The 27481-nt window shown below is 45.4% G+C and overlaps 1 protein-coding gene across 10 annotated transcripts in view; it reads left to right on the top strand.

Annotated features, from left to right (window-relative positions):
- The window catches only part of FGFR2 (fibroblast growth factor receptor 2), a 104026-nt gene that overhangs the window by 64148 nt on the left and 12397 nt on the right, over positions 1 to 27481 (top strand). For 5 of the 10 annotated variants that reach the window (XM_069567736.1, XM_069567729.1, XM_069567737.1 and 2 more), the window contains 7 exons: positions 4071 to 4261; positions 5376 to 5523; positions 9180 to 9383; positions 17595 to 17745; positions 20563 to 20684; positions 22662 to 22772; positions 24118 to 24308. In XM_069567736.1, the coding sequence (XP_069423837.1) occupies positions 4071 to 4261; positions 5376 to 5523; positions 9180 to 9383; positions 17595 to 17745; positions 20563 to 20684; positions 22662 to 22772; positions 24118 to 24308 (1118 nt within the window). Of the gene's footprint in view, positions 1 to 4070; positions 4262 to 5375; positions 5524 to 6975; positions 7121 to 9179; positions 9384 to 17593; positions 17746 to 20562; positions 20685 to 22661; positions 22773 to 24117; positions 24309 to 27481 lie in introns of all 10 variants that reach the window. The other 5 variants (XM_069567739.1, XM_069567731.1, XM_069567733.1 and 2 more) reach the window with 3 other exon arrangements.

The raw sequence follows: 27481 nt of genomic DNA, 5'->3' as shown, positions 1-27481 counted from the left end.
TCTCCTTCTCAATAATTACCCCTTGGAATGAAACAGGCTATTTTCTTCCTGTAGCCTTGGTCCCAGCTCCAGAGTAGGATTTGAGAGAGCCTGTCTCAAAATTGAGACTCTTAGCAGCTGGGCCTTCTGCTTTGGTAAAGTTGACTCTTTTGGAGTACTTGACAAAGGGAGAATCCGGGGGGGGGGGGGGAGGGGGGTGAGAATGTGTTTTTTAAAGTACTCCAGGCTGTGCTTACTACACGTTTATTTGGTGGAACCTCATTCCAGCAAGGCAGCCAACTGTCCCATCGGCCGCAGCCACACCCTTTGGACTGCCTTCCATTCTGTCTAAATTTGGAGCTTATGCAGGGACCTCAGGATCTCTACTGTAAGGGTGCTCATCTTCCTTCCGGCCCATGCACTGTACATCAGTAACCTGCTGAACTCAGAATATGTATTTTTAAACATTTCAGTAAAAACACAGATATGAGATGCCTGTTGGCTTTTCTGTACACATATATCGCTCCCCTTATAAAGAGCAAAATCTGGTTTCTATAATATCTGTGCGTTAAACATGCTGCCTAAAAGGAAATCCTTCCTGGTAGAGGAGATATGACTTCTGTGATTACAGAACAGGAGATGGGCCAGCTCTAGGTTTAATTCTCTCATCCAGAGAGAATTCACTGACTGATTCTTTTTATGGGCTTCCCTGGTGGCTTAGTGGTAAAGAATTCCGTCTGCCAATGCGGGACACGTGGGATCGATCCCTGGTCCAGGCAGGTCCCTGGGAGGAGGAAATGGCAACCCGCTCCACTATTCTTGCCTGGGAAATCCCATGGACAGAGGAGCCTGGCAGACCACACAGTCCATGGGGTTGCAAAGAGTCGGACACGATTTAGCAACTGAACAACAACAAATTCTTTTGTATCAGCTTGCTGCCCCCCTCAAGAGTTGTAGACCCAAGGGCATTGGTGTACCCCCAGGGCTGAGGAGAGCACGTTTGCTCTTGGAGGGGCTTCATGCCCATTGTCCTGGCCCTGGCTTTGTCCTGCTTTCCTAGTGCCTGCTGGCCTGGGCCTTAGAGGGACTGCCCACTTCCTGGGGCTGCCCCCCAGCCTGCTCTTCTACCTGCTATCTGCACCCCATGCTCACCCCAGTTTTTCAGAAGTTAGAACGGGAGTCCGGGCGCTGTCATCCTCTCACTAGTGATCCCCGTTCTTGGGGGTCTGATGGACTCAAGGGAAGAGTGGTTGCTGAAGGATCTGAGAAAGGGGAACGCCGTTCTTGGCAGAGCCTGGCATCCTGGGATCTCTTCCAAGATGCTTCAAGCCTCATTCTCCGACTTGTTTAAGGGCAGAGAATAAGGTTGCAAAGGAAATCAAAGCCTGATGTGGAGAAACGAAACATGAGGCCTACTGACTTTTTAAAAACATTTTAAATAACATTCTCTAAGGTTTCATTTTATACTGAAGGCAGCTGTAATAAGTTTTGGAAGGCGGTGTAAGGTTTCGATTACAGAGCGATCCAGCTTGCAGTTTTTGTACCCAAAGTGAGAAAGGGCCGAGGGGGAGAGGGGGTGGCTCAGAGGTTATTTTGTATAAGGTGAGAAAATTTGAAAGGGTGAATTCACCACTGTAAGCGGTAACGTTTGGTATGCTGTAATTTGCAAATGCAATAACATGAAACCATTGCGAAGATGGTGCTTTTTTTTTTCTTTTTTTGGGTGAACATAGTCCGGATAGCAATGGAATAACTTAATAACTGGAGCAGAGCAGCACGTTGACCACAAGTAAAACAAGACTGCAGCTCCATCGTGGGCCCTGCCAGTGTTGCCCCAGTGATGAAGTTCTCTGCTGAAGGCTGGCGCAGACCAGGGCTGCCGTGCCGTATGAAAGCCCTCATTGTTCATGGCATCATTATTTGGTATTACATGCACAATGTTTGCTTGTGAAACGATTTATGAGAAACAAGCATGTTGAAGAAAGGGGACTTGGTTTGAAATTCAGTTGATCTGGCTTATGACATTTACGATTTTATAGTACCTTTGTTTCTAAGAATAAATATTTAGGTCCACTGTAAATATTTATCTTTTGAACACGCAAACACACGCACGCAAAACTGGAAAACTGAGCCAGAGAAGGAACTGATACCTAACATTCATTTCTCTGCGGGAAGGAGTAAAGTGCCTCAGTATTTGATAGGTGCAAAGGAGCCTGTTTTGTGAGCTCAGCCGGCAGTGTCCAGCCCGCGGGACCAGCGCCCCTTGGGCTGTTAAGTCTCTTAGGAGGAGGCCTGGTGGGGAGAGTGTGTATGGACTTAACTCTGTTCTTTTCACGTGCGTGGGGTGAGCTGGGGTTGAACCAAAGCACTGTCCCTGCTGGCTTCTGGCGGGTCCCCGCTGCATCCACCTGGCCATCAGGCCTGACCAGGAGGCTCACAGTGGCCCATCACTGGGATGGCGTCTTAGCCGAGCAGTGAGTGTTTCTAGTGATGCTTGAAAGGATTCCAGCTTTGAGATTTTCTGCCCCCATGACTAGGAGCCTCGACTTCTGGGCTCTTTTGCTTAGCCCATGTGGGTGAAACCATGGCACATGAATGCCTTCTTTGGGCTCTGCAACCCTATCTTTTTAATGTAAAAATAAAGGTGTTTGTGAATTGATGGAAGATGCTAGAATGAAATGTGCTAAAGAGTAACTGCTAGCACTTTTTCTTTTCTTTTTTAAGTTTTTAAAGGCCAGCCACAGGCTTACGCAGTAAAATCAATTTGCACATGGTCTGGCTCCTGTCCAACAAATTCCACTAAATGACATTTTAATCTGAAAGCCCCGTATAGAAAGGCTTAGATAGCTGTCGTTCTAATTTGCTGTTTCCAGTGTGATGCTTGGGGATGCTCAGGTGTGGTATGGAGACATCTTTGGTTTATCGGGCTGGTTGGGATGTCCTCATTTCCCTTGGTGATGTTTTAGGCTGGAGGTTAAAGGCAGCGGTACCCACAGTGTGGGGAGGGATACAGGAGCAGGTACGTGCAGGTAGGTGGGCATGGGGTGATATTCGTGCATGGACTCTTTCTGTGTGTGACTCTTGACCGAGCCGCTGTGGAGGGAGGCTCTGGTCCGTTTGTGATTATGTGGACTATCTTTGTGGACAAGATCGTGCAGCAGGCTGGTCTGTTACTTGATTCTTGAGGAACCTTATGTAGTTGTTCTGCATCTTGATGCGGTTGCCTCTGCAGGGTTTCTGTAAAGACCACCCCTGAACTGGAAAGTTTCCCTAGAGAGACGCAGACAAGCGAGGGTGGAAAGTAATTGCTGGCTTACCCACTGTGGGGCCTCCTTGAAGACGGTCTGAGACGGTGCCAGGATTTGTGAGCCAGTGTTGCTTTGTGTTTCTTTTGGTGCCACATCTGAATAAGCTGAGGAGCGTTGGCCTGTGCGTCTAGGTGGGACGCACAGCGACCCGTAGTACTTACTGGGGAGGTGAACGGGGCGTGGGACAAAGAATGACCAAATGGAGTGAATTTCACAGCAAAGGGATGAAACCAGTTGTTCGTTACTTTTGGCTTTAGATTTTAGTTTATTTTCTTTTCAAAACAAGGGCTGTAAATCTTCCCCAGAGCATCTTAGAAAGGTGCAGGGAGACACTGCCTATAGGTGCCATTTTGGAATTCAGGGTGACCTTAAAAGTTAGTCCCTGAGATGTTAAGCTGATGATCAAGGTGAGTGTCTGAAATGGTCCCAAATGGAATAAGTGAAGAGACACTCTTTCCCTCACCATTTGTCTTTTAGATCCTCAAAATAAAACCTTCTTCCTGTTCATTAGGTGGTCATGGACAACAATGACTCGAGAATGTAGTAAGTTCTTTTCTCAGCTCTCTAAATAAGTACTCTTTTTACAAGGGTCGTGCTCCAGCCGTCTCCTTTGAAGTCGTTTTTTGTTATGCATCGGGCCATGGTGTTATTTCAAAAGAGTCAGCCAGCAGACTCGAGGCCTTTTTGGCTTGAGTTCACTAGCAGCCTTCTGGACAACACGACTTATTTGTTCATCTCTCCGTGTCCCGTCCCCGCTCCCCCTTCTTTCTGTGTCTCCACCAGAGCGATCACCACACCGGCCCATCCTCCAAGCTGGGCTGCCAGCAAATGCCTCCACTGTGGTTGGAGGCGATGTGGAGTTTGTCTGCAAAGTGTACAGCGATGCCCAGCCCCATATCCAGTGGATCAAACATGTGGAAAAGAACGGCAGTAAATACGGGCCCGACGGGCTGCCCTATCTCAAGGTTCTGAAGGTGAGCAAGTTCTGAATCCAAAGATACCCACGACTGGGCTTCCCCTGATGAGTTTGGCCACAGGTTCATTGATTTCCTTTTGAATTTGAGAGAAGATGACTCTCGTATGTGTTCAGCACAGAGTGCGTTTGAGAATTAGCAGATCATTAGGCTTGCTAATAAAATCTCAGAAGGGAGCTGTGGGGCAGTGGGAGGACTGCTACAGTTGGAGTCAGAAGAGTTGAGCTGTTTATCAGCCCAGAGATCTTAGATGAGATGCTTAGGCTTAACTGCACATCTATAAAAGTGGGGATCGTGATAGTATCTCCCCCACAGGGCGCTGTGCAGATCAATGGATTGGAGTAGCTGGAAAGAGCGTTATAAACTCTAGGTGCTGTAGCAACGTTTATTGTTCCACTGATGTTTTCTCTTAATATGATGTTAGGATCAGATTTTAGTAGCCACGTTTTAGAAACAATTTAGATTTTCCTTTTAAAAGAAATCCCATAACCTTTGAAGTTCTTTCACACGTGGTTTAGATGATAAACTTGAGAAGGTATTTCTGTACATGTGAAATGTAGAACAAGGAAGCCTTCTTTCCCCATGTAGTTCTTCTTTGGTTCCTTGCAAGAGCTAGTTTTAATAGCACCAGCCTCTTTATTTTTTAGAGCTGTCTTGCTCTTCAAGATGGTGATAGCAACCGGTAGCTGAGTCTGCACAAATACTTCTGAGCACACTGCCTGACATGTCTCCCACATTGAGTTGCTCATAGGGAATGTCCTTAAGAAGAACAGGCTTCCCGTAGAACCATAGGTAGCTTAGCTCAGAACATTAAACCGCCGAAGTGTGCTCTCCAGCTATAAACACCCAGGATCCAAAAAGCAGGAAAGAGATGCTCAGCTTGGGGAACTGCGGGCCCTTTCTTCGAGGGAATTGATCACACCCTCCCTCCGCTCTCCACTGGGTCACTTCCACTGTCCACCAGTTGACTTATTTTTCTTCCTTCTAAACCCACAGCCCTTTGATGCTGCTGTTTAGATGAGATGGAGGTGGTTTTTTGGTGGTGTGTTGGTGGTGGGACCTTGTGAAGTCCTTCCGGGTTGGCCGTTATATTGTTCTCCTGTGTCTATTCCAGCACTCGGGGATAAATAGTTCCAATGCAGAAGTGCTGGCTCTGTTCAATGTGACTGAGGCGGATGCTGGGGAGTATATTTGTAAGGTCTCCAATTATATAGGGCAGGCCAACCAGTCTGCCTGGCTCACTGTCCTGCCAAAACAGCAAGGTAACAACGTTTTTGTTTGGTATTTATTTATTTTTTTTTTAAGAAGGCTGGATATAGAAGCTGAAAAGACCTGGTGCTTTGGGAGATTGCAAGCAGCTTATAGGGTGATTCTGTGGTCTTGGTATATTCATCATAATCTTTCTTCCGTGATGCAGCTGGTAGGATGCCAGCAGCCATGGAAAAATACCCACACATGTTCAAAGCGCTTGCTCTAATTTCTTTTGAAGATTGCCCTTCACCTCCCACCCAGTTTTGGAGTTGTTCCTTCTGGTTTATCTTGTTCAGGCTGCACATCTCCCATCATTATTGCACATCAGCACTGTTGCACACACACACCGGTGTGCCTGTTGTGTTTTGTGTTTGTGGCATTTGCGTAACAGCAGAATTTGATACCTTCTCAACCCCAGATTTTTAGAGAAATATTGGCACAATGTCATTGGTTCAACAGAGCACCGTTTTCTCTGTTACCTAATTGATACTTGCATTATACTGTCCTTGACCTTGTTATCTCAAGTTCAAGGATATTCCATCTCAGTGAATAGATGTACTGCTGATGGCTATTAAAGACAGTAGGTTGCCTTTTTCAGTTTTTCATATGAAAGTGATACGAGTCTATCGTGTCTGACTCTTTGCGACACCACGCACTGTAGTCCACCAGGCTTCTCTGTGGAATTATCCAGGCAAGAATACTGGAGTGGGTAGTCATTCCTTTCTCCAGGGGATTTTCCTAACCCAGGGATCGAACCCGGGTCTCCTACATTGCAGGCAGATTCTTTACTGTCTGAGCCACCAATTTGTCATGATTCACATGCAAATGTTTTTGTTGCAAAAAGAGAAAAAAAGAGCCCAGTTTCTTTGCTATCAATATCATGCTTTCTTCCATTTTCTTTTAATGCAATGTATGTCAAGATAGTTGTATAGGAATAAAAGTAACGAGAGCCTGGTAACCAACACAGAACCCCACCCTGGTGGTTCTCATAGGCCTGGAAGGTTATGCCAAGTATCCACCTGGACTTACCTGCGGTGTGCTGTCTTGCAATACAACAGTTTAGACAGAGCCATCCTTTTTTCAAGGTGGGAGTCTGCAGCCAACAGGACCAGAACCCAGCTTGGACTTCTGGGTGCCCTACTTTTGGAAAATCATTCCTCCATCCAAAGCAAGCAAGCAAAGACCCAGAGAATGGATCTCTGTGGGTTGATTTTTCCATGCCTTTGATCGCATGCATGTATGTCTAGGTGGTGAAGCCGGTGTGGTGACGGGCCTGTGGAGGTGAGCTGCTCCGTGTTGCTCAGTGTCTCTTGGTTGTGGGCTTTGTGGATGGGCTGCGATTGGAATCTTCCGGTGGCCGGTACCCGCTGGAGGTCCCGGTGCAATGCCTCGTGGTTCCATGGCCCCCTCCACAATCATTCCTGTGTCGTCTAGCCTTTTCTCTTGCTTTCCTTGTTTTCTAGGCCGCCGGTGTTAATACCACGGACAAAGAAATTGAGGTTCTCTATATTCGGAATGTAACTTTTGAGGATGCTGGGGAATATACGTGCTTGGCGGGTAATTCTATTGGGATATCCTTTCACTCTGCATGGTTGACAGTTCTGCCAGGTATATACTGCTCTTTCTCTCCATGGTTTTTTCCCTCTTCTTGGTTGATTGCTATGAAATTAACACAGCTTCTGTTCTCAGGAATGGTCCCTTTTCCCCTCACATAAAGATTTTTCAAAATGTTTAAAATTATCCCCCGGGATAAGAAAGTTGCCTTGGAAATTCACTTGCAATGAGATCCCACCCCCGCATTTATTTATGAGCAAGTGAAATTTTACCCTCCAAACCCCAAGAGATCTTATGTTTTTAGTGAGTTATTGAGTCACTGTGTAAATTCACCCATCCCGATTTCTTTTAAGGAAGAAGTTGAAATCACTCTGTAAAATTCAAAGTGATTTTTCTCATTTCAAATTCCATTTTGTTAAAATCCCATATATACTTAAAAGAATTTTTTTTGGTTCCGCTTCTCTGTTTTTAATGAGACGTAAATAGATGGGTGTATGTTGAGGCTCCTGGGCAGAAACACCTCTGTGTGTAGGGTGTTCAGAAGCAGTGTGTTATCTACTTGGGGATCGGTGGCTTGCTGCATGATGTAATGGAACAGACTCTTAGGCCTTTACTGCAAAGCATGCTCTTGCCATCTCGGGCTTGATGTTATTTCTACCCTACAGAGAAATCAACATCACTGAAGCCCTCTTGCCGAAACACTGCCGCTGTCTAAATCTTTTAACTGACATCTCTACCCTAGTCAAGTTTTAACTACTATCTTCTTTAATACATCTGTCTCTTTGTTATTTCCTTTGTGAAACTGCATAGACTATGGTTTGCCAGCTCATAATGTTCCATAATGTTCCACTCCAGTTATTAATTCCTTATTTTTAGAGTTTGGTGCCTACCTGCATGCTTATTTTACATCTAGCAAAAATAAATTGATCATTTCATTTTGTGCTGTGCTGCTAAGAGTTTTGACTATCTTGCAAATAGTTTTCTGACTCAGATGTATAAGCTTTAAATAATGCCATTGCATTCATTTTTTCCTTTGGTTGTGAATCCGCTCTGAGTATTTGCTTTGAGGCGGTGAGATGCCTCGTGTATTGAGCTTGCTTTTACTTGCAGTACTGCATTTTGCGAGTGCCCAACTGGCACTTCTTAACCGATTTGCCTGATAGTACGAGCACAGTAACTGAGAATGCAGTTTGAGAAAAGTACTGTTTGGAAATACACTGCTTGTCGATTGATCATTGAGGACCAAGGAGGGAGCAGATTATTGGAAGTTAGTGGAAGAGTTTCTAACTTAAGCGGTTTTATGTGTCCTCATATGTGACATCATCTCTGTTTTTTCTTTACAAGTTGTGACTTTAGTATAACCAGATACACAAAAATTTAAATGGTTATTGATTAAAGAATGTTACATACTTTTTATCATTTAGACATAATGATTCTATAGTATAACCAATTCAGTCTTTATTATTAAAAGCATTTGTTTGTTTAGTTAAATAATCTACTGGACTATGTTTAGAAATCTGAACCTTTTCCTACCAGCCCAGTAGACGAATCATTTTTTTGTTTCCTTTGAGACTGTGTTCATCTGGGCATGACTTGGTCACATCTTCCTTTGGAAGAGCTCACCCAAATAAGACAGAGGCACTGTTCCTTTAGAGACAAAAGTGGGCATCATTCATATTTAAGACTTTTTAAATGGTTTGCATCAGAGACCATCAAGGAAGAAGGCAGCCCTTTTGTCGTGGGTGTGGGTGACTGTCCTACCCTACCCAAATGTCTTAACGGAATGTGACCTTGTAACCTGACCCTCGTACCTTGGTGTCAGCCAATCCATCATGATCTCAGGATTCCGGAGGTCTGTTGAGGATAGTGATAAGAGACCACCTGGGCCCCAGTGGTAAATCAAGGAGCCCAGAGTTATTCACTTCTGTTTAGAAGAGGTGCATGGCAGGCCCAGAGCCCATGCCTCCTGCAGCACTGAGCTGCTGGGAGGCCCGTCTTGCCTTGGGAATGATTGTCGCTTTTTGATTTCCTGTAGTTAGGCCAGGAAGCATCAGTGCAGTCTCCTAACTCTGTGGCCTGCTTATCTGTTCCTCTCCTGTGATCTACAATCCAGCTCCTGTAAGAGAAAAGGAGATCCCAGCTTCCCCAGACTACCTGGAAATAGCCATTTACTGCATAGGGGTGTTCTTCATCGCCTGCATGGTGGTGACAGTCATCTTGTGCCGGATGAGGAACACGACCAAGAAGCCGGACTTCAGCAGCCAGCCGGCTGTGCACAAGCTGACCAAGCGTATCCCCCTGCGGAGACAGGTAACAGAAAGTAGATAAAGAGTTTGAAGAACTTTACCACTTCCCCACACCCAGCCAGCTCTTGGGTCTCTTCCTCTGCTTCTACTTTCGGGAGCATCCCTGTGCCAGTGGTTCTCACTGACCTCTTGGTGGGCATCCATCCAATCAGTGTCTGGAGCTTGGAAGGTCAAGTCCTGGTGTATTGGTGAGGTCAGCTGAGTCTAGTTCTGAGGGTGAGAAAGCCCAATGGTGTGAGACTCTGAGCTCATCTGCAGGACTGGAAATAACCCGAGAGGCAGCACCGTGGTGTGTTTGGTGGGACTCACCAAATGCGCGTGGCATAAGCCCTCTTTGTCCCTGTGATCGAATGCTTCTTTTGGTGATAGACTAATGCCTGTTGAAAAGGAAGGGATTCTGGTTTTCTTGGACTTACTTTTTTTGAAGTCAAGGTCAGAAACCTGTACCTGGAGGTGTCTGAACTACTACCCCATGAGGTCTGTCTTAACTGGATTTGGCTTTCACCTCTGATTCTTAAAATAGAATCCTATAGTCCCCCCAGTGGCTCAGTGGTAAAGAACCTGTCTGCAATGCAGGAGATGCAGGTTCCATCCCTGAGTCAGGAAGATTCCCCTGGAGGAGGAAATGGCAACCCACTCCAGTGTTCTTGCCAAGAAAATCCCACGGACAGAGGAACCTGGCAGGCTGCAGTCCATGGGGTTGCATGACTGAGCATGCAAACGCACGTGCCTATAATATGTTATGATTCGGTGTTCACATGAACATGACTGTGGATTTGGTGGCAGAATGATTTGTATATTGAACGGGCAGCTAGTTGTTGTTACTCTAGAGCTTGTTAACCTCAGTCCTGTTGGTTCCTTTTTGCTCGTCTGTGCCTCCCGGTGGGTTTACTTTTGCTTCGGGCAGATATGACAAGTTGGAGCCAACACCTCTGCTTTAAACCAAAGCTGGGCAAAGCTGGTGGGGCTGGAAGTGCTCATGAAGATGGAAGGGGAAGGCAGGTGTGAAGGCAGTGTTTCCAAAAGTATTTAGTACTTGGTTCCAATAAAGGCATGAGTTTTGAAACAGTAAGGAAAATGGCTAACTCACAGGGTCTAACTCAGTGTGTACAGGACGCTTGTTAAAATTGCAGATTCCTTAGTTGCCTCCCCAGAGATTCTGGTTGAGTAGGTTTTGAAGAGGACCAGGAATCTGCATCTTAAGTAACTCCTCAGATGATTCTGAAGTGCCGTCTGAGAAACTGGATTAATCCCAGCCCTACCCCTCCTGGGACTGCAGGTGGCAATGATATTTTCTGAACAAGGCATTAGGAAACATTAGGAACCAGTTGGTCAGCAGTGGTTTTGGCACAGATATGACTGTTCTCAGCCCAGCTCCGAACTCTGGGCTGAATGGGTCCTTGTTGATTTCTTTGAATCTATGTTTCAAGCAGGTCTTTCTAAATGGAGGCTAAAAAAATAAAAGTGGAGGCCGAGGGTAGCATTTGGAGTGTGTGTCAAGTGTAGGACAGTGCCCACATGGTGTTAAGAGTGGCAGCAGGGTGAGGCAGGGGAGAAAGATGTCATTGGCTCCCCCTGCCTCCAAGAATGCTGTTTTATTAAAGTGGCACACTGTCTTTCTCGGGGCTTCCCTGATGATTCATCGGCAAAGAATTTGCCTGCGATGCAGGAGATGCAGGTCTGATACCTGAGTTGGGAAGATCCCCTGGAGGAGGGCATGGCAATCCATTCCAGTGTTCTTGCCTGGAGAACTCCATGGACAGAGGAGCCTGGTGGGCTACAGTCCATGGGGTCGCAAAGAGTTGGACACGACTGAAGCGACCGAGCATATCTTTCTTGGGGCCAGGGAACTGATGATGAGGCCACTTGCCTGACTCTGGGAGAGTTCAGTCTCAAGACGGTACCTTCAGTGACCTTTGGGTGGTATGGCCACCCCTCCCCGACCCTCAGGACCATTTTTACAGCCATTTGGACCATTTTTACAGCTACCATCTTGAGATCCTGACTCTAGGGACTTGAAAGAGGGAGTGGTATTCCCATCTCTATTATTATTTTTTTTAATAGGGAAAAATGCTACCTTCTGGAAGAAACCTTTAATTTGGTGTAGCTAGACCATTGTCCTGTAATTATTTCATCATGCTTTTTTTTCTGCAGCTGTTATAGTGCTCTTCTTTTTATTTAATATAGAAGAAGCAGATGCCTTTAAAATCCCCTTGATTCAACTCTGGTCTTTGTGCTTGACTTCCCTCTGGCTGACTGGTGTTTCTTCATTGTCCGTCTCAGTCTAAGCTGGTCCTTTTTCCTGTCCTTCCCTGTGTGTAACTGAAGGCAGCATTCTAGTTCTTCCTCCTTGTTTATCCCTCCCACCCCTCCTTCCTTCTTAATTTTCTAAGTGCTTAGTCTAACACAGGTTTCATGAAAGACATGGCCTGTGGCCTTTGCCAATGGCTCCACAGTTATTTGGGGGCCTTCATTTGAGATGCAATGGCCTTGTGTTTCAGTAGGGTCAAATAGTCTAAGAGAAGCAGCAGAAAGTGGGCAGGTACCAGTCCCCTGGAAAAACTAATCTCTGGGCGTTTATTTGGGGGGGATGTTGACACATCTCAGCTGCACATGTGGGACCCACTGATTCTTCACAAAGAGCCGTTCGTGCATAATAAGCATGGCCCCTTTGGTGGAAGAATGCTTATCAGATACCTGGATAAAAGAGAGTTATTGGACTGTGGCTGGAATGAAAAGCCCCAGAAAGGCCTGCAGATACGTTGATGACAGAGAGCATACCACAGGGATGCCAGGCATGCCTTTACCTGGAGACAGGTGAGCTGTAATTAGATGTCTTGGGGATGGACTGTTCCTCAGCATTTCCTAGGCACTTGCCGTCCTGCCTGTGCCTGGAATTTCATCTTCTTGGCCCTGATCCTTGCCCCTCCCCAGACATGCACAGACCACGTCTCGCCAGATCCATCGTTGCTCCCTTTTTAGAACAAGAGCAGATTTTTTTTTTAATTGTTATATCCTATTGTGAATTTTTTTGTTGACATTTACTAATATGTACTGGACTTACCAGTGTAAGACTAACATACGAGTTTTTGTTTTTGACACAAAAATATTTTTCTCTGGTACCAAAGAAGAAATTCCCTGTGATCATTTCCTGGTAACCATGAGTTTGTTGAGGCTCCTTATGCATTCTGATGTTTGGGGAAAGAGAAATAGCTTTTTGGTGGGGGAGGTGGGTGGTGTAGGGCGTCTCCCCATTTCCTTTGGCAGGGATCCTTCCGTGTTCTGAGCTGCGGCTCAGACAAGGGGACCAGCAAGAGCCAGCCCAGAGAGGGGCCTCTGCCCGAGCCTGTTGGCTCTTGTACAGGTCTCCAGGGCTGCTAGTGGATGGCGTGGCTATTGGGAAGTCTTCCTGACACATCCTTGAGTTGCCGGGTGGGCTGTACTTTTCATGTGTGGCACACATTAGTTCTGTGGGGGTGGGGAGAAGTGTGAAAGGAAGTGAGCTGTTTGTTCAGGAGGTAGGCAGCATTGCTGGCTTTGCTGAGTTGGTTTCTCAGTGAGCACATCCGGTTCTTTTTCAAGAGCCAGACTCTTCCATAGGGTGGGATGGAGATACACTTGCATCAGCAGATAACCCCTCACGTGCATGTACCTCATGCTATCTCACCACCAGCATCTCAGCACAGGGCAGCAGGGTTGGTTTTTTGTGTTTTGTTGTTGTTGTTTTTTTCTTTCTCCAGACTTTAATTTCACCCTCTTGATTACTGGTACAGATAGATCGAAAACCAGAGAAAAATCAAGGTCAGTCGAGGTCATGTTTTATAACAGTATGTTTGAAGCAAAGGACACATTCCCAGGGACATTGTGAATGGGACAAAGATGGCATGTGTGGTTCGGGAGCCAGTTCTGGGGGCCGTGTTATGAAATCCACTGAATTCTGTGAAGGGCAGGCCCACATCTAGAAGCTCATTTGCTGCCTAGCAGCTAAACAGCGTGATCTTGGAACATTCTCTGTATTTTGGTCATTCAAGTGGTCTAATGGAACCTGGCTGGTTCCAGAAAGCATGTAGGTAATTGGATGGTCATGGATGGCTTAACTGGAATTTGCCCTTGCATGTGGGCACCTGGCCCCCACTTGGCGGTTCTCTCCTCTCAGCTTCCATAAGACACAAAGTTCGGCTAAGATCAGACCTGGGTTTGGGCTGATGAGACTGGTCGGGGTTTGATAGGTTTTCTCTGGGGAGAGGTTTGGGGAGGCAGAGACTTGCTAAAGGAGGAAAGTAAGTGTCAAATTAGCTCCCCTGCCTGTTTACCTAAAATTTGTCATGGAAGGAAAACAAATCCTCCCCTCCCCCCATCCCTTGACCCTTTATTTCATCTGCCAGCTCTAGGTGGTGAAGGCACTTTGTTTGCTATTGGGGAGTGATAGACGGTGCTTATAGCATCACTGTGTTAGCTCTGGGGCCTCATGCTCAGGTTTGAGAATGTGGATCCGTGGACTGAGCGTCAGAGGGTTTCTCTGGCTGGCTGTGGTCCATATGTGAGTCCTCCTCCTCGTGGCATCTATACCTTTGCCTGCCCTGTTCTCTGCAGGGCCCCCTCTCATTGGTGAATCAAATCTAGTATTAAAGGACAACACAGTCTCTTGGTGGCCCTTTAAAAAGAAAAGAAAAAAAAACCCCACTTCCTTACCTAATCTCCTTTATGTGCTATGGAAATAGGAGAAAAAGCACATTTAGTTAAAAGCTTGATATATGGCATGAGGAATTTATGGTAAAGAGATTCTGGAGAGTGAGGAAGCTGAGTGGAGACTGTGGCAAAACATGACGGAAAAGGGCCTGCCAGGATTTGGGAGTGGGGAAACAGCTTATTTTAGCGTGTTAGTGTTTATTGTTTTAAGTAACTCGGTGATCACTATCAATGGGATATTTTAAAATTAGAGGAAAAGGAAACCTGGAACTAAAGGAACGTATCTGAAAGGGAAGATTTTGATTTTGTGCCCCACCCCCACCCCCACCTTAAAAAAGAGTGATTGCCTATGTTGCAGAAGCAGGATTCAGAAGTGAAATTCAGTGGAATTCCTTGGAGAATGTGGTCCAGATGAGAGAAGCTCTAGAAACACGGTGTTCCTCAGAGGAACTGCTTGCAAGGGATTGGGCCAGCCCTGCAAACGCGTTAGCGCTCAGAGTAAGATGGAATGAAGAGAAAGCCAGTCATGTTTTACAGCCCCAGAGGGGATTTTAAAAGCATAGTAAAATGCATGGAGGTAAAATCATGATATACCTTGCGTAGACAGAGGGATTGAATTCTGTCGATTCTTCTACTGGGGACATTTTCTTCTCTTTTTTCTCTCTTTGTGTGTTTTTTTTTTTTTTTTTAACAGAAGTATCTTCCAGATCTGTCCATAGAATCTAAACCTCTGCCCTTAATCTGAACAAAGTTTCCATAACCTTCATCCTAGTGACAGCAACAAAGTTGGGGAAGGTTTTCCATTTTCAAAGCTTTCACATTAAAACCTTGTGGGAGACACTCTGTCTGTGGGGGAAGATGTGTATGGGTGTGAACTCTTGTCACGGGTTTGTGGGCAAAGATTCCTCTGGGGTCACAGGTTAGCCGCGGAGCAGTTAACTTCTGACTGAATGCTTCGTTTTTCTTTCTGAGGCCGCCACTAAGCCCTATTTGTCATGAGGATTTTCTTAACTCTTCAGCTCTCCTTCTGCCCTGGGACTGTCTCCTGACTCCTTAATTTCTGAGGCTTGCTCTTCTGCCCACTGGACCCCTCCAGCCCTACCCACCCACCCTGGCTGTGAGCAGAGGGTCTCATCTTTCAAACCATTAAGGCAAATCCTACCCTTAATGCTGATGGAATTGCTTTCTCCCCTGCTGCACGCCATCTGACAGACAGCATCTCACACACAGAACAGTGCTAGGCTGCAAGTCTGCAGGCTTCCCCAGAGAGAGGGGTCGTCATAAACTCCCATGAATCTGAGTAGCAAATGACTAAAAAGACACTAAGGGACCTCCCTGGCGGTCCAGTGGTTAAGATATTACCTTCCAATGCAGGGGGCATGGGTCCGGCCTCTAGTCAGGGTTTCTCTGTCTCCAAGTTCCCTGCACACTCTGCGCAGGGGTTCTAGGAACCCTGCAGTCCAGCGAGCAGGGCTACGCTACTGGCCTTGGAGAGGGTGTTCTGGCTGTGGACTGTGCCAGACCTTGACTGGTTGGGGCCTGTCCTATCTCTCATTGCCAGACTGACTCTGACTGCTGTTCCCAGTCTTCTGGCCTGTGATCTTCAAGCTGGGTTACCACCATGATGAGTGGTGATTTGTGCTTCTTTGTGGGGGAGACCTTTTTATCTGCAAACACCCATCTCCTTTGGCATCCATAGCTCACAACCTGATGCAGGGCGTTAGGATTCGGGAAAGTGTTTTTAGCCAGACCTGTTCCCTGAAATCTCTCTGAGCCCTTCTCTGAAAATGGGGCTCAAAACATATATGGGGTCAGTGGAGGCTGCGGAGATGGTGTTACTGGTGGCCCTGCAGCTGAGGTCAGCATGTTGCGGAGGTGGATTCTGCAGGCTTTTCATGTTTACCTTTGTCTTTTTTCTTTTTACCTTTTCGTCTTTTTGCTTCTGCTCTTTGCCTCTGTGGCCCAGACACTTAGGTGTGAAGCCTCTTGGAGCTTTATCTGTCCATGATTGCCCGAGGGGGCCCACGTGATTGTATACATATATATATCATTAAATACACACATAAATATATATATGTTTACTATGCTCATACTGAGTAAGCATTGATCATAGAGTCTACATAATAAAATTTAAGCATGATTCCCTTGACAAAAGACTGCTCAGAAGGCTCAGAAATGTTTTCATGTACATTTAAAAAGATGATAGAAATTCTGTGTTAAAAATTGCCTTCTTCTTGATATTATAAGTAGTACTAATACCAGCTTCCTATTCCTGAAATGATTCCCCCCCACCCCTAATCTATTCTTGGACATCTCAGGTTTCCTCCCTGCTTTTTAAGGGCAGTCTGGGTTTAAGGAGAGAGTCAAGGTTTTTTAAGTAGGATGTTCCCAGAGCAATCTGCTGGTTCCCTGTGGGAATGGTCCAGGCTCCGCCTTGAAAGTTCATCCTCGTTAAATTTGTTCATCTCGGTCCTTGCCATCTTGATTTTAAAAATGTTTGTAAGCACTGCTGGGGAGAAGGGTTGATATGAGAGTCATGTAGGGGACAGAGCCACATTTGAGGGGTCATGTCAAACCCGATTCCAGTTCTCTTGGGCAGGTCTTGTTCATGGTTTAGAATAAGGTGATAGTCAGGCAGCCCGTAATGGTACTTTCCTTTATAGAAACCAGCACAGAGAAGATGATATATTTAAGAAATAACTATTTTTTCAAATGCAGACTATAATGAATGAGTGTGAACTGAGAAAACTCAGTAAAGCCTTGCCGGCTGCTGGGGGGGTGGGGGTGGGGAGGGGAGCTTTCCACAAGATTGTGAATAAAGAGGTATTTTTCTTTCCCTTGACTCTTCGTTCACTACTTTCTGAAACCAAAGTTGACTTGGTCATCAGCTAGTTCCCAGAAGGAATGGGGGAGAAGTAGACAGTGGTCCCCAATGCCTGGGTCTCTGGTTATCCTTGAATAAAGGCACTTGTTGCTGCCAGAATGCTTTTCCCATTCATTCTGGAGCTAGATCCTTGACGTATTCTCCTTTACATTTCAAAAGATAGAGCTGATTGAAGAGCCGATTTTCCAGAAGTTTTTGTGGAATTTCATAAGCGTAGCATTGATTCACCATCTGAGCTGGTATGCCAGGAGGAGATTGCTAAAATGGGGCTCTGATACAAGCCCAGGCAAAAAGGCAAGAATGAAGCGTGTGGGGGTCTAGCTCTGTATCCTCAGGTGATATGTTGAGGGTTTAGGGCGGAAACAAGACTTTTTTTTTTTTTTTTCATCAAGCAATGTCTAAAAAATGTTGTTTGGAAGTCTGGTTTTAGGAGCATACAAGTTGGATGAAATCTAGCACATATTGCCTGGATGGGAGGACCGAGGAGTTGGAATCCAGCTCCTAAATGTTTGGTCTTAAATTCATGACTTTGGCCAACCCACCCTCTCCTTGCTTTCTAAGAGCTGACCAGTGGCTGGGCTCTGGCCGGCTCCCAGTCTTCTCAGGTGGAGCCAGGATTACATCTGTGTCTTTGCATTTTGTATCCAGGTTTCTGCTGAGTCCAGCTCCTCTATGAACTCCAACACCCCGTTGGTGAGGATTACAACTCGTCTCTCTTCAACGGCAGACACCCCCATGCTGGCAGGGGTCTCCGAGTATGAGCTGCCAGAAGATCCCAAATGGGAGTTTCCAAGAGATAAGTGAGTACTTGAGTGGGGACACATCTCCCAGTGAAGACTTAAGTATAAATGGGGACACTGGGTTGACATTTTCTGTTTATGACCCTTAATTGCCAAAGTCTTGTTGGGATGATGTCAACGGGAATGGGTAAGATTGTATTTCTAAATAATCAACTCTAGGAAAAACAAAGAACTGATTCTCTCATAGGCTCTTTTTTTAATAGTTCTTTTAAAGCAGAACTACTAAGCCATGGCTGGTTGGCAAACAAAATGGTACCTTGTTAGCATTTTTTTCTTTTCTTTTTTTTGCTTTCTAGATAATTTAGATCCAGTCAAATGGAATATAAGTGGGATTATCCCATTTATAAAACAGAATTGACATTCTAACTTCTGGTTCCTAGAACATGACTGTCCTATGGTTCATTTCTTTAGAGGGATTAGATACAGAATATAAATTGCCTTAAGAATCTTCACCCAACAGTGCTGTTTTTAATAGTTATTAATATAATATTGGGCTGTAAATCTTCAAATATGGTACCTGCCATTGAATTTCTTTTGGTCCATAGTATTTTCCTTATTGGGTGACATAGAGGTGTTCCAATAAGATCAGTCCAAGTGTGGCCACCTGGGCTCTGGTGAAGGCATTGTTGAGAGCTGTATATTCTTGGTCTGGCTTCAAGTTCATGGACTTTGGATTCTCTTGGGCTGGATTTGAATCCTGGCTCTGCCAGCCAGTGGCTGGGCAACCTTGTATGAGTTACCTGATTCTTTTTGAACTTCATTTCTATAAAATTAAGGTCATAGTACAGACCTCCCAGGACTGAGCACAATTCTTGGCTCATGTGAATTTCCTTTCATAACCGGTGAGATCTGAACTTCAAATCTCAGCAAGATGGACATCCAGCCAATGGACAGATCTTGGGCTACCAGCCATCCATCTTCCAGCCGGGGGCCAGCCCCCAGGTCTCCCTTCTGAAGTGAAGAGCTGTCAGCTCATTTCCAGGGTCTCTCTTGTAGTGGTTAGAGTCGAAACAGCCTGAGAGTAATGGAAGGGAGAAATTGCTGACTCTACATCTGCATCGAATCAACTGGAATAAGCTTTTGACTTGCTTACGCACAGCTACCCTATTGGTCTTGACATTTGCACCGTCTTCTTGAGATTATGTCCAAGAAGTGTCTAATGACTAGAGAAGGAACTCATGCACAGATTTGGAAATACAAAGATAAGCTTTTCCAGAGATTGGATGTGATGAGGAGCCTTTCTTTGGAAGGAGGGGTAGCTTACGTGGCACTTGACTCACACAACTCCAACCAGCTTTGTTTCCTAACAGCTCGTTTAGAGATATTAATATACGCCATAAATGAGAGCCAAATCATTGTACTGGTATCATTTTGTTAGAGTGTGAACAGAAGTGATTCCAGCTTATGTGCTGTTCATTCATTCATTCAGGGCTTGGTTACTGCATTCTTACCAGTGAGGCACCAGAAAAACACAAAGGATGATTTCTTCACCTGTGCAGTGTGAGAAGGGGGTGCTTCTCACAAGCCTGGGCTTGACTAAACAAGTTGGTGGGTTCTTGTGCGCATTCCTATGGATATAGGACTAAGGTGGGGAGCTGTGATCATATTTTAAGAAATTATAGCTCCCAGGTTCAAGCCATAGCTTTTGCCACTTGTGACACCACCGGCAGCAGTGGGAATCTGTCTGTCAGCTCCCACCCAGAGTACCCTGAGTGTGGAAAATCTGAGTGCTAAGCCTTTCAAAATAGTGTTTAGCACAACCATAGGTGGAGCAGATTTCCAATGAATGAAGGCTATTTAGAAGCAGTTTATTAGATTCGAGGCAGACGTTGTACAAAGAAAGGATTGTTATGTTTGTAGTAGCAGGGCAATAGGACATAAATTAGCCATTTTCCCAATGCAAATGTTTATTTTCTGCCAAGATATTAAATTTCATTTTAGCTCAGGGTAGGAAGGGAATGACCTCAGCATAGCACACGCTACCCTTGGTCTTTGCTTTAACTTTTTCAAACCATTGCGCACTTAGCAAAAATACTGCTTACTAGTGGCAGCTCAGTACTTTGCTGTGTTATACTTAAGTGAAAAAAACACATTTGTAAGTGTTCCAAAGTCTCATCCATTCTGTTGGTTTTGGGAATGTCCGAGGAGTCTCTATGGCTTTTAGCATGATGCATGTAGCACGTCTGGCCTTAGAAATTTAGTTTGTTTTGTTCACTTTGGATTTTCTTCATTATTAATTTTGGGCAGTCATAAGGATTTCTAAACTAATATGTCAGAAAAATCCCCCTCTCTCTCTAGAGTTTTCTTTTTCCTTTAATGAAAAAACAGAGATTCCTTGAAATGCGTTTAAGATTCATATCTTGTAACTTGGCCCAGAATGTGACCATAAAATCCATTGGTATTTAAATAATAGTGATTTTTAAAGACATCACTTCACAGAGACAAAAAAAAAAACAACACAGGTTTAACAGTTTTCTCTGAGACATTCTAAATTACAAATCTTCGATGGGCTCAAGATCAAAGCTTCTCCTCATTAGCACTTAGGAAAGCTGACCACCTGACTCGCAAGGATACCTTCCTTAAAGAAAATAAATCAAGAATACAAATGTGACATTCAATAGTTGTTCCAGCAGTCACTGACATTCCCTAAAACGTCACTAAGAAAATACTCAAGCGCGTGTGTTCCCCAAGTCTCATTAGTTCCATATGATAAATGCTCCATGCTTTTGTAAGCTGCTGAAAGATTTTTATATTGAGTTCTGGAATTTCCCTCGCTGTACCAGATGCCGTGTACTAATCCTCCCTTTACACATTCAGGCTGACGCTGGGCAAACCCCTGGGAGAAGGTTGCTTTGGGCAAGTGGTCATGGCTGAAGCAGTGGGAATTGACAAGGAGAAGCCCAAGGAAGCAGTCACTGTGGCCGTGAAGATGTTGAAAGGTGAGGGGGGTGGTGTGGGGAGGGAGGAGAAGGGGGTAGCCTTATCAAGAATGTTCCTTTTGTGTGAACTCTATCATGGCGCGGGGTCAAAGAGCACATAGTTGACCTAGGGGTTGAGAAGTTTTCAGTATAAATCAGCATCTCGGACAGACTATTTATCTTAAGCAGTGTGCACTTATAAAAAAGAAAAGCCAGTTCTGTTAGAAAGTGGTAGCTCATTCCCTTTATATTTGGAAATGCTTAGAAAGTATTGACTCACATAGAGTTGATTAATTTAGATGAGTGTTGGCACCTTGGATGCAGAACACAAACCTTATCTTACAAATAAAGGGAAGTTGGCCTTTTTAGGGGGAGCCCAGAAGGCTCAGAGAGAGGAGGCCACTCCTTCTCCTTTGCAAGAGGCACAGAGAGGGAATGGTTCTGGTCTGGGAGTTGCTTAGGAAGCTAAGAGGGAGCGCATGGCATTGATGCTGGTGCAGAATTGCTCACATGTTCAGGGATGAGTGAGCAATGACCCAGAGATGTAGATGTTGAGAGGCGTTTGTGGGAGCCTGAACATTTATGTGTTAACCTTCCAACCCTGCTCAAGGAGCCTGAAGACCTTTTAACCATTAACTTCATCTTCCCACAGTATTCTTTTATGAGAGGAGTTATAGGAAACGGTTACATTATAAATCCCATTGTGGGCATCTCAGAAAAGACACCCCAAGCAGAGTTTTTCCCACATGTCCTGGCAGACGGGTCTGTTCTCAGAATGTGTATGGGTGAGGGGTGGGGGGAGTGTCACGCATTGTGGACACCCAGGAGTCAGGCTTTTTCTTTCTTTCATGGGATTTTGAGTCATCGCGTCTCTTCCTGAGAGGAGGGAGCAGGGTAGAAATAGTTGGAAAGGGGTTGGGTGTTTTTTTGGTTGTTTTTCCTTAGCTCTGGATCTGAATGGCTCCTCAGGAAAATGAGGACATTTTGAGCTGCTCCCACTTTGGGTGTGATGCCTGGGAGGACCACAGACGTCAGCCGTGGTCATTTTAATAGCCAGTGGGCATCTCAGAGCTTAGAGAGGATCCTGTGTGTCACTAGAGTGGAGCCTCTACCTCTGAGGGGCAGGTGTGCACTTTTCCATGGGCGTTCGTGTGGATTTTACACTCCAGGCACTTGTGTTGCTTCCTTTTGTGAAGCCAAAGAGCTTTATGCAGCATGGCTTCCATCCATGGCCTAAGCTCAGATTTTCCCTTATTGAATTAGTTCAATTCAGGTACCTGAGGATGAATCTTGCCACTTTTTGGAAGCTTAACTGCGAGCCAGGATATGCAGGACCTAAGCTGTTCTTGTTTGAAATTATGGAGCAGAGAGGTTTTTAAAACTTTAATTATCTTAGTATGGGAATCCCAGCCCCTTGGGAAGCCCATGGAAGGCGAGAACCTTCAGCCCCTCAAGATGCAGGAGCCGGCGCACACTTTTGTCCTGGTATGGGGACTTTAGTCCTTGCCTGAATCCATCTGTGAGTGCCCTGTGGGCTTTGAGGGCTCAGCTTAGCAGCCTGTGATCCAGAGAAAGTCTGAAGTATATGAAATGCCCCCATCTTCCTCCCGTTCCTCCTCCTCCACAGAAGTCCTCACAGTTGCTTTCAGGCCCCATGAAATTTGATGTGGTTTTCTGAGATACCTGCTATCTTCCAGAGGATGGAATTATTTCATGATAGGGAAGAATGCCCCCATGTCTGTGAGGTTTGCTGGGAAAGAATTGGCCTTAGTGCCCAAGGCGTATGTAGTTGTCCTGACTTTTGACACTATTGACCCCAAATTAGCTATTTGACATGGAGGAGGGCAGTTCTCTGGGCATTTCCTGCTTCACCAGTAAGATGAGAGAGATGATTTGGAAAGTCTTTTCTGGTTCATAAATTCAGTTTCATTCTGTTTCAACCAAATGTTCATCAACCAACAGTAGCAAAACTGATATGTAATTTACCGAATTTTTTAGATGATGCCACTGAGAAAGACCTTTCTGATCTGGTGTCTGAGATGGAGATGATGAAGATGATTGGGAAACACAAAAATATCATAAATCTCCTTGGAGCCTGTACTCAGGATGGTGAGTAGGAGGGAAAAAATGCATTCATTCACATAACCCAGGGTTTAGCATCAGCATCATTTTAGAAGCGTATGGATGTTTAGATCTTGCTCCTAGAGCCTCTTAAGCACGTGTTTAAAGTTCTTTTTAAAACCCACCTCAGGAAGGTGTTCCTGATGACCATGCCTGGGGTCTAGAAGGAAAGGTGGATGTTGGGTGACCCTGGATAGGAAGGCCTATAGGGTTTTTTGGACATAACCTAGAGGGTGTTTGGAAAAGGCCATCTCATTATGTTTTTGTTTAGTGAGTGCTAAGAGTGAGTTCCCAACGTAAGATCCTGCATTTTGGTTGACAAGTTCTTCTCTTGAAATGGGATTGAAGAACCATGTCTTGCTATGTGTGAGTCCCCAGGAGTGGCCTTAAAGAGGGGAAATGGACAGGAAGGACATGTTATCTTCCCCCGGGAAGTGAGGACCCTGGCTTCTCTCATAGATGATCTGTGTCACTTTGGGAACCAGTTTGATGATAATAAACTTGGAATGCCTGTTTTTTGTGTTGGCAATTTTCCTTTGAGATCTCTACTGGGAGTCAGGAGACTGTTTAGGGTTATTGTAAGTATTTTTGGCTTTGTGGCAGCCACCCACCTCTACTGCTGGAGTGAGAAAGCTGCCACAAACAATACAGAAATGAATTGGTCTCGCTGTGTACCAGTAACATTTACGCACGAAAACAGGCTGGTCTCTGCCATAGGGACAGTATTGCACGTGTGTATCAGGAGCCACGCACTAGCTTGCAGTGTCCATTGCACAACGTTTGCAATGGCCCAAGCCTGAACACAACCCATCGGAGGATGGATAAATACAGCATGGTATACTTATATGATAGAATCTATGTAAGTGTTAAACGGAATGATCTGGATCTATTTTTTATCAGCCTGACTGGCTTCCAGAAAGATCATGTGTTGGGGGGAACTGTTGCAAAGCAGTGTCTTTATTACTCATGGATGTTGCTAAAAATAATACATCATTTATTGATACACATGTGTTTGTACAATTGTTAAATGAGAGCAGCAGATTTATGGTAGCAGTTGCTTTCCAAGAGGGGACATGAGAAGAAAGGGGCACTCACGAGGCATTTCTGTTTTATTAAAGAGTGTTGAGTCTACCTTGACCAGGTATTTGTTGTCATTTGGGGGGAGATTAGAAGGCAGGTGTTCTATTTTTGTGTGTGCTGTTCAGTATGTTTAAATAAAAAATAATAATAATAATAAAGCACTGACTTGTAATAACTACGAACTCCTTGGCAGAGCTGCCCCAGGGCAGCTCCGGGGTTCGCTGCCTCTCCAGCTCGTGTTTTCCATCCACAGGGCCGCTCTATGTCATCGTCGAGTACGCCTCAAAAGGCAATCTTCGGGAATACCTCCGCGCCCGGAGGCCACCCGGGATGGAGTATTCCTATGACATCAACCGCGTTCCCGAGGAGCAGATGGCCTTCAAGGACTTGGTGTCGTGCACCTACCAGCTGGCCCGGGGCATGGAGTACTTGGCTTCCCAGAAAGTGAGTCCTTCCCCTTCTCCTCAGTTGGATGGATTCCAGTGAAAAATGTCTGAAGAAAACAGGCCATTTGGACGTGCTTGTTTGCCGTATCAAGCCCTGGCCTGTCTTGTACAACCTGGAAAATATGTCTTGCATTATTCATACTGGTGTTTGATGAACTCTTTAACAGTCAGAGTTGCATCATAGACCTGTCGCAGCACCACAGAATTGAGCAGAGAAGATATCTCTTCTCAGAGATGGGCTGGCCGGCACCCTTTGGGGAACCAGCTTTCCAGGTGGACGGCAGCCGGGTTAGGGGGCGCTGCCTTTGATGCCGATGATCTTTTGGCTTTGTTTTGTGGTTCTTGAGTCTCTGGATGTGGACTTTGGGTGTCGTCTCTGTGGTTTTGAGTTTGAAATGATGTTAAAGATTCTAGGAACGGAGATCAAATGATGGGGTGTTTTGGTAACATCGAGTGCCAGGTATTCTCTGGATTTATTTTGTCTCATTTCGCGAGGTGACCCTCTGCGGTTGAAAGTTGGCCAGGTCCCCTGAGGTGAATCACTTGCATTCCAAGCATGCCGCACGCAGTTGGAACTTGAAACATCTGAGTTATTCTGAAAGCAGTTAGACGGGTGCCCAGATGTCCCCTGGGGCATTTTGGATTGGCCCCAGGTGCCCTTCCCTGGCCCACACTTCGGGGACGGTCCATAGCTTCTTCCTTGGGCAGAGGTGGGTCAGTTCTTATCTGCTTTGGAGTATCATGAAACATCAGTAATTGCTCGCATCCTCAAAGAAGTAAGAGCCTCTGGTAGGCGTGGACCCTCTGTCCCCCCGCGGGATCTTGGCCATGGTGGTCATTGATGGGGCAAGGTGGCCTCTGTCAGGCCACACCACGTGGCGATTCAGGAAGGGCCCCACTGCACCTCGGCCCCTGCTGTCTGTAGCCAGGAGGAAACATAGCCAGAGTTACCACATGTTCTGGGGTTTTTTCTTAGCAAAAGAGTCCAGAGTTGAAGATTTTTCAGAAAAAATTTTTTTTTTCTGTACAATCTCCCAATGTATAGATTTTAGGAAACCAAGACAGAGTGGAGTTGTGTCTGTGTGTACGTGTGCAGCAGACTTTGCCAGCTGACGAGTCAGACAATCAGATCCAGAATGTGGGACATTTGACAAGACATTGCTTCAAAATGTCAGAGTCACAAAAGATTGAAAAAAATAAAAAATCCTGCAGAGAGTGTTCCAGATGAAAAGAAGCTTAAGAGTCATGACAACTAAATGTACATGTGTGATCCTGGACTAGGTCCCTGTTCTGGGTGGGAGGTAGGGGGACAGCTTTTATAAAAACTGTTTATGAACACTTAAATATGTGTATGGACTATATATTAGATAATGTGGCTGTTTCACTGTTAAATTTGGGGGCAGTGATAAAGGTCTTATGTTAAGGTAGGAGATATCTGCAAATGAAGTCTGCAACTCATTTTTAAATGGTTTAGCCACAAAAAGTGCGTGTGTGTGTGTGTGTGCGCGTGCGTGCGTGCGTGTGTGTGTGTGTGTGTGTGTGTGTGTGTGAATGTGTGTGGGGAGCCTGGGTGTAGAGAGAAAAAGAGAGCAAGGAAGCATAAGAATTGAATCTGGCAAACATGGATATCCATTGTTCTACTTTACCTTTTCTGTAACTTGGAACGATTGCTAAGTAAAACCCTGGGAAGACATCCTGCCTGCAGGCTGCCAGATCTGACTCTCTGGTCCTTCTTGCTCTGTCCTCCTGCTCTGGTGTGGAGGGAGGATGATTTTGGGGGCTCAGCAGGGAGTTGCTCTTGATAAAAGTGGTAGAAGGCTGGCCTGGTGCTTTTATTAATCCTTCAGCATATATGCCTGAGTGTTCCTGATTCGGATGCCTGGTGTGCTGAGTCAGGCTCCCTGTGGGTGACCGGAATGGATGCCGTCCTCAGCCTCTTGGAGCGGGCACTGTGGGGGACAGCAGGTGAAATCAAGAGTCAGTTCAGTTCAGTTCAGTTGCTCAGTCGTGTCCAACTCTGTGACCCCATGATCCGCAGCACGCCAGACTTCCCTATCCATCACCAACTCCCAGAGTTTACCCAGACTCATGTCCATCGAGTTGGTGATGCCATCCAGCCATCGCATCCTCTGTCATCCCCTTCTCCTCCTGCCCCCAGTCTCTCCCAGCATCAGGAACTTTTCCAATGAGTCAACTCTTCGCATGAGGTGGCCAAGGTATTGGAGTTTCAGCTTCAGCATCAGTCCTTCCAATGAACACCCAGGACTGGTTGGATCTCCCTGCAGTCCAAGGGACTTTTAAGAGTCTTCTCCAACACCACAGTTCAAAAGCATCAATTCTTTGGCGCTCAGCTTTCTTTACAGTCCAAATTTCACATCCATACATGACCACTGGAAAAACCATAGCCTTGACTAGATGGACCTTCGTGGGCAAAGTAATGTCTCTGCTTTTTAATATGCTATCTAGGTTGGGCATAACTTTTCTTCCAAGGAGTAAGTGTCTTTTAATTTCATGGCTGCAGTCACCATCTGCAGTGATTTTGGAGCCCCAAAAAATAAAGTCTGACACTGTTTCCACTGTTTTCCCATCTATTTCCCATGAAGTGATGGGAGCAGATGCCATTTTCTGAATGTTGAGCTTTAAGCCAACCTTTTCACTCTCCTCTTTCACTTTCATCAAGAGGCTTTTTAGCTCCTCTTCACTTTCTGCCATAAGGGTGATGTCATCTGCATATCTGAGGTTATTAATATTTTTCCCGGCAATCTTAATTCCAGCTTATGCTTCATCCAGCCCAGCGTTTCTCATGATGTACTCTGCATAGAAGTTAAATAAGCAGGATAACAATATACAATCTTGACGTACTCCTTTTCCTATTTGGAACCAGTCTGTTGTTCCATGTCCAGTTCTAACTGTTGCTTCTTGACGTGCATATAGGTTTCTCAAGAGGCAGGTCAGGTGGTCTGATATTGCCATCTCTTTCAGAATTTTCCACAGTTTATTGTGATCCACACAGTCAAAGGCTTTGGCATAGTCAATAAGGCAGAAATAGATGTTTTTCTGGAACTTTCTTGCTTTTTCCATGCTCCACTGGATGTTGGCAATTTGATCTCTGGTTCCTCTGCCTTTTCTAAAACCAAGAATAGCAAGGAGAGATAAGAAAGCCTTCCTCGG

This window comes from Ovis canadensis, chromosome 22 (assembly GCF_042477335.2).
Source record: "Ovis canadensis isolate MfBH-ARS-UI-01 breed Bighorn chromosome 22, ARS-UI_OviCan_v2, whole genome shotgun sequence".
In the NCBI taxonomy this organism is placed as follows: domain Eukaryota; kingdom Metazoa; phylum Chordata; class Mammalia; order Artiodactyla; family Bovidae; genus Ovis; species Ovis canadensis.
Note: the sequence above shows the minus strand (reverse complement) of the source record. Positions and strands in the feature narration are given on the sequence as shown.